This window comes from Panthera leo, chromosome E2 (assembly GCF_018350215.1).
Source record: "Panthera leo isolate Ple1 chromosome E2, P.leo_Ple1_pat1.1, whole genome shotgun sequence".
Classification (NCBI taxonomy): domain Eukaryota; kingdom Metazoa; phylum Chordata; class Mammalia; order Carnivora; family Felidae; genus Panthera; species Panthera leo.
In genome coordinates this window covers 7,523,936-7,529,948 of record NC_056693.1, presented here as the reverse complement: position 1 = coordinate 7,529,948, position 6,013 = coordinate 7,523,936, and the positions used below count along the sequence as shown (strand labels likewise).

Genomic DNA, 6,013 nt, shown 5'->3' with positions numbered 1-6,013 from the left:
ACACCCGTCTTTACTCCTTCCTTTCCCCCAGCTCATAAGCTTCCGGGCGAGAGACTGAGAGGACTGGGCTCTAGACTGGGCGGGGTGGGTCCCCAGCTTCCAGGTGCGCAGGGCCTGGAAGGCCAGAGGACAGCACACGTGAGGTGAATCTGATGCGTATTGAGTTTACTGGGGTAGGAAACACGATGGGGGCATTCAAGGGTTGGCTGTCATGGTTTCCCTGATCCACTCCAGGTGCGAAATCACTTTGGTGAAGACAGCAGGCATATTGGGGCTGCCACATGGGATGTGGCCCCAGGACGTGATTCCTTGAAACGTGCCATCGCAGATCAGTGGCCCCCCGGAGTCCCCCTGCAGCACAAGGGGGAGAGAATGACAAAGGTCAGCCGTGGCGGCGGGGTTCTGCCTGCGGAGCCCCAGCTCTCACACCTGGGCTCACAGAGCTCGAGACGGTGACTCCCCAGGCCCGGGGGGGGGGACACGGTCCTCTCCACAGTCCACGGCCAGAGGGCCGGCGGGATTCCAACAGAGGAGACAGCGGCTGGAGTCATGGCCAACGGGGAGGGGACTTCAGGGTTCAGTTTCTGCACAGGGGGCGGGGTCCAGAACAGTCCCAGCCGACAGGTCAGTGGGAGAGGAGCGGAATCCATCTACCGGACCCTTCTACCTTCAGGACTCCCCTCTGATGTCACCTCTCCCAAACAGCTTTCTCTGACTAGACAGTAAATATGAGGGAGGGACAGGTGAACTCTGATGTGGTGGAGGGAGGTGCCTGTGATACCAGGATGGGGGTGTGGGAAGGAAAGGGGGCAGGGAGAGGGCGCTGAGGCTTGGTTGGGGGGAGATACAGTCTGGAAGCCGCAGAGACAGATGCCCAGTTAGCTCTCAGCAGCAGTCCAGAGCCCGAGTCCCCTCCCCCAGCACCTTGAGGCCCAGGAGGGAGGGGAAGGGGGGGACAGACTGGCTCACCACACAGGTGTCCTTGCCGCCCTCCAAGTATCCAGCACACAGCATGAACTCTGTCACCTTCTGGGAGTGGGCTTTGGCACACACGTCGTTGGACAGGAGTTTGAGGTCCACGCACTGGAGATCGTCTGGGTATGTGACTACAGAACAGAGATGAAAAGACCCCAAGTGGCTCCTCGGCCCCTCCTCCCTCAGACCCTGGAGTCCGGGTCCCCAGCCCCTCCTCCCTACACCCAAGGGTCTGGGCTCCAGGCTGCAGGGTCTGGCCCGGGCATACACTTATCTGGTTCGATGCTGCCCCAGCCGGAGGCGTAGCAGGTGCTCCCCACTTGGGGTTCCTGGGTGGGCAGGTCCAGGACCCTCACAGCATCCGTTATCTGGGCGGGCTCTGCCAGGCGGAGCAGCATGAGGTCGTGGCTGTAGTCCTCTCCGGGGAGGCGGGTGTGGTTCTCCAGGAGACTCAGGTTGAATCCAGGGTGTGGGAAGCTACCACTGACCTGGACAAACTGGGCTGTGTCTTCGTGCTCAAACAGGTTGTAGCGACCCAGCCACAGCTGATAATTGCTGGGGAGAGAGGGGGCCCCAGGGAATGAGGAGAGAGGAGGGGGAAAGGGCGATGGGGAGCCGGGGGGGGGGGGGGGGTGGTGTCGCGGGGAGAGAGAGAGAGAGAAACAAGGAGTAACCATGGAGAGAGAGAGACAGTTGGGAAGGTAAAGAGCTATGAAGAAAAGACAGTGAGTGAAAGACAGAAGGATGTGACAAGATCAAAGCCAGAGACAAAGACAGTGAGAGTGAAAAGGAGAGAGCAGAAAAGGAGAGAGGGAATGAGAGGCAGAGGGAAGACAGAAACAGAGCCCAAAGGAGACAGAGACAGAAGGAAGCGTCCCGGGGAAGAAGAAGAAGTGAAGGAACAGACTTGGAAGGAGCAGGGGCAGCAGGCAACGTGACTGAGGGAAGAGGAAGCAAAGGGAGAGAGTGAGGAACACAGGCAGTAGGGCGGGGGGGGGGGGGGGGGGGCGGAACGAGAGAGAGAACAGGAAGGGAGCATGGGAGTGGGGGGAGGGCCTGGGACCTGCTCAGCTGCAGCGGGGGCTGTGGGGCTGGCTCCCCAGGAGCGGGTGGCCTGGCCCCCAGCCCAAGGACGGCGTCCCCCTCCCTCCCCAGACCTTCCCACCCTTTCCTCCTCCTTCTCCCCCTCCTCCTCCTCTTTCGCCTCCTCCTTCCTCCAGGGCTCCCACTAGGCTCCAGCTGAAACCAGCCCTTCCCTGTGTCCCCCTGGAGTGGATCATTGTCCTGGAGGGAGGGGCTGAGCACGTGGGAAGACCCCTCACACAGAGACATATGGGGATAATCCCTTCCTCTTTCTGGGGTCCCATCCTGGGGGGTGCTCAGCAGCATTGGGAGTGAGGCAGAGACCCAGAGGCAGAGGTGGAGGGTGAGACATACAGTGACAGGGATGCAGCAGAGGGACCCAGAGAGGGACAGAGACCTGGAGAGACGCGGAGGCGCTGAGACCAAAGAGAGGGAGACCGAGAAGAATCTTAGTCATACAGACAGACACACAACAGAGCCAGTTATGGAGAGACACACGGAGGCAGGAGGGGGAGACACAAGAAGACATTTACAAGGAGAGATGAAAAGACACAGGTACCAGCGGAGGGCTTTCCTGGGGTTGTCCCTGCCACTCTCCATGACCTAGACCAGGAATGTCTTTCTTTCTCTCAGTCCTCCAGCCTCCCCTGAGGTTAATCCGGGACAGTGCCCTCTGTTTATTCCTGTGGGAGCACAGACCGCCCCCCCCCCAGACCCTCTGCCCCCACTCACTCATTTATGCAGTGGGCAGCTGTGAGCACCCACTGGGGGTGCACCAGGACGCCCCCGCACTGGAATTTGCTGTAATGGTACAGAGCTGCCTGCCAGGGCTGGGAATTCTTCTTACAGTCCCAGCCTCCTATGATCCGGGACTGGACGGGAGGCGCAGCACCTGTAGAGAGGGTGCCGGGTCAGAGCAGGTGGGGAGGTGGCACCAGGAAGGCCTGGGCTAGGAGAGGGGGTTGTGTGGCGGGGTTGGGGGGACATGGGTCCAGAGGAGCAGGGCTGGAGGTCTGGGGAGACGGGCAAGGGGTATGGGAAGGGCCTGGAAGTCTGGAGCCTGCCCTGGGATTGTGGGCTGGTGGCAGGTCCTGGCGGGGGAGACTGCTGAGAGCAGAGCCAACCACAGGGATCAGGCAGGAGACAAGAAGGCGGCATCTGGGGCAGCATGTGGTGTGGGGGTCAGGTGATACAGGGGTGATTTGGTGCCTCTTGACTGGGACTGGGAGAGGGTCCTCTGGGGGTCTGGGGTCCTGGAACTAGGGTTGGGGTCAGGGCTGGGATGGGGCTCAGGAGGAGGGAGAGCCAGATGATAGTTCTTCTGGGATTGGGTGATTCTCATGGAGATTGGGGTCACGGTCTGAGGGTGTTGGAGGGATCTGGGGTTCTCCTGGGGGTGGTGTCGGAGAGGAAGGAAGGTGGAGATGTGTTGGGGCCAAGCAGCTGTGGGTCCTCCCTGCGTTCCCACTTGGTGTGGGGTTTTAGAATCACATGTTGGGGTCCTGCGGGAGGTAGGGGAGGACAACTGGGCTCTGAAGGTACTTGGGATTCTGGAAGGAAGTCTAGAAAAACAGAGCTTCACAGGAGGGGTGCATTTGGGGAGGGCTGCAGCGTGGGCAGGGGAAGGAAATTCCACAAGGAAAGGAGTGTGTGGTTGGGGGTTCTGGGTGTTCTTCCTCAGGGAGAAGGCTGGGGGTGCTGGACTGGGGTTCAGCGGCAAAGAGGTGGGGAAGGAAGAGACATCTGTAGCATCCTCATACCAGGAGGGGAAGCGGGTCCACCTGGAGTCATGGAGTCTGTTTGGGGAGAAGTGTAGGAGTCTGATGGAATTTAGGGAGTCTTGGGAAGATTTGAGGAAAACCAGATGCCAGGGACTGGAGGACCTAGCTGAGAACTGACAGCCGGATGGGAAAAGTCACCAGGGTATGGAAGGATTTGGGGACTCAGGAGCTAGAGCCAGAGAACCACTAAGGACTAGAAGGGGGCTGTCGGGGTCCCAGGATCTGCTGGGACTGGGGGCACTCTTTGCAAGAGCAGGAGTCCCCCAAAGAGAGAGACAGATGGCCCAGCCTCTGCCTCTTTAGTAAAGTGGCTCAGGGCAGGGGTCGGAGTGGGGAGGAGGAGAAAATTTGGGGGGTTCCTGGGAGGGAGCAAGACCTAGCACAATAGTGGGAACTGTGACCACAGAAGAGGGGCTGGGAGAGAGCCTGGGACCCGGCCTGGGACGGACTGTGGGAGAGGAAGAAGTTATTGGGGGTGAGGGCAGCATGAAAGTGGGGTCCACTCTCCCCCTCCCCCTCCCATCCCTCTGTCTCACCAGCCCCCGCCAGGGACAGGGCAAGGCACAGAACCAGGAACCACATGGTGACCACAGGCAGGCAGGTGGTGAGCTTGGAGCTCAGGAGCCTCCCCAAGGAGCATTTTAAAGCCTTCATCCACCCCCTCCCCACCCTGAGGACCCGCCCCTGCCCTGCTGGCATCCAGATGCTGGCCAAGGCCCTGCCCCCGCTGCCTCCTGGGGGCTGGACACCTCCTCCCACCCCAGAGCTGTGGAAGGGGCGGGAGAGCAAGCACCTGTTGTTCTGCGGGCCCTGATTGTCCTGGAAGCATTCCTGGGGCCTGAGGCCAGACAGGGCAGGGCCTGGAGCTCCCGGGCCCCTGCTCTTGGAGACAGAGCCGGTGAGGGGAGTTGGGGGGGGGGGGCGGTGAGAAGAAACAGGAGCACGGAAGAATCAATGACCTCCAATACAAAGTCCGATATATACCTGAACCCCAAGGAAGGTCACACACCTGAAGACCCAGGTTATCCTCAAACACCAGCTGAGGGGCTCCGATTCCCTTCTCCCCGCACCACTTGGAGCCAACACGCCAGTTTCCCAGCTTCAGCTGCCTCCGAAATATAAGGCTTTCAGAACACCCTGATTCTTGCACTCCCAGACTCAGGATCTAGGTCCAAATCCATTTATTGTTTCTCTCCGAATAAAATCTCAGGGTACCTACCACCACCACCTAGTGCCCCCAGATCCAGAAACGAGGTGTCAGTGGTCTCCCTAAATAAGTCCCCTAGCATTCCAAAATCCAATGTCCCCCCCCCCCCCCCCCACTCCCAGAACAACATTGGGATCTCATCACACCCCACCACTATTCCTTGAGCGTCCAAGTCTGGACTCTCAAGTTTAGGTCCTTTAAAGTCCCAGGAATTCCAGATTATCTGCCTCCCAAGGTCAAGAGAGGCCTCTCTACAAACTGTACTTCCCCTTCCCCCAGTAGAATATTTAGATCTCAGGAGCCAGGTTCATGTGGTTCAACATTCAGTGACCTTGAAGACCACATTTTGCGAGGAATCTCTGTTGAGAATCAGGAACGAGATTTCTGCAACCTCAATGGTAAACTCTTGGGCTTCTGGCATATTCTCTGAGCTCTTCAGCAAAATCAGAGTAGGCCACAGGGTAGCCCAGCCTCCGCTGCATGTCGGGAGACTGCCTAAGGAAAAGGAGAGCATTTGCCTTTTTGCTTGGCTGCCAGGAGGCCCACAACTGAATCTCGAAGAAAATGAAGTCATTCTTGATCATCTAGCGTGTGCTGGGGGTCTTTTCCGCTGGGGTCCAGAGATATATTTGCCCTGTGCCAGGCACTATTGGAATGAGTTCATATAACCTTCCTCATTTAATCCTTACAACGCTGTGAGGTAAGCAACATGAAGATCTCTGTTTCACACCTGGGGGAACCGAAGCTGAGTGGCGTCGAGTCTTTTCCTCAAGACTGCACAGCTAATCCTGTGTGTATGTGACTGAAAAGCCCTGCTTCAAGCTATTTCTTTTCACCTAGGCATCGGGGCAGCGAGTGAAACAGAGCAACGCACAGTGGCCTTGGGTTCCCCACCCAGTCTCTGGCTCCCACTTCCCTTCATCCCCAGAAGAAAGTCACAGCAACTCCTACAGAGAAACTTGCATCA

At 58.5% G+C, this 6,013-nt stretch overlaps 1 protein-coding gene across 1 annotated transcript; it reads right to left on the bottom strand.

Moving 5' to 3' along the window:
• Positions 1 to 130: 130 nt before the first annotated feature.
• Positions 131 to 4,437, bottom strand: KLK1 (kallikrein 1). The gene is made up of 5 exons (XM_042919934.1): positions 4,376 to 4,437; positions 2,791 to 2,950; positions 1,244 to 1,530; positions 970 to 1,106; positions 131 to 351 (listed from the first exon to the last, which is right to left on the bottom strand). Exons 1-5 carry the CDS (start codon positions 4,419 to 4,421, stop codon positions 196 to 198), a joined length of 786 nt encoding a protein of 261 aa, XP_042775868.1. The 5' UTR covers positions 4,422 to 4,437; the 3' UTR covers positions 131 to 195.
• Positions 4,438 to 6,013: the final 1,576 nt, after the last annotated feature.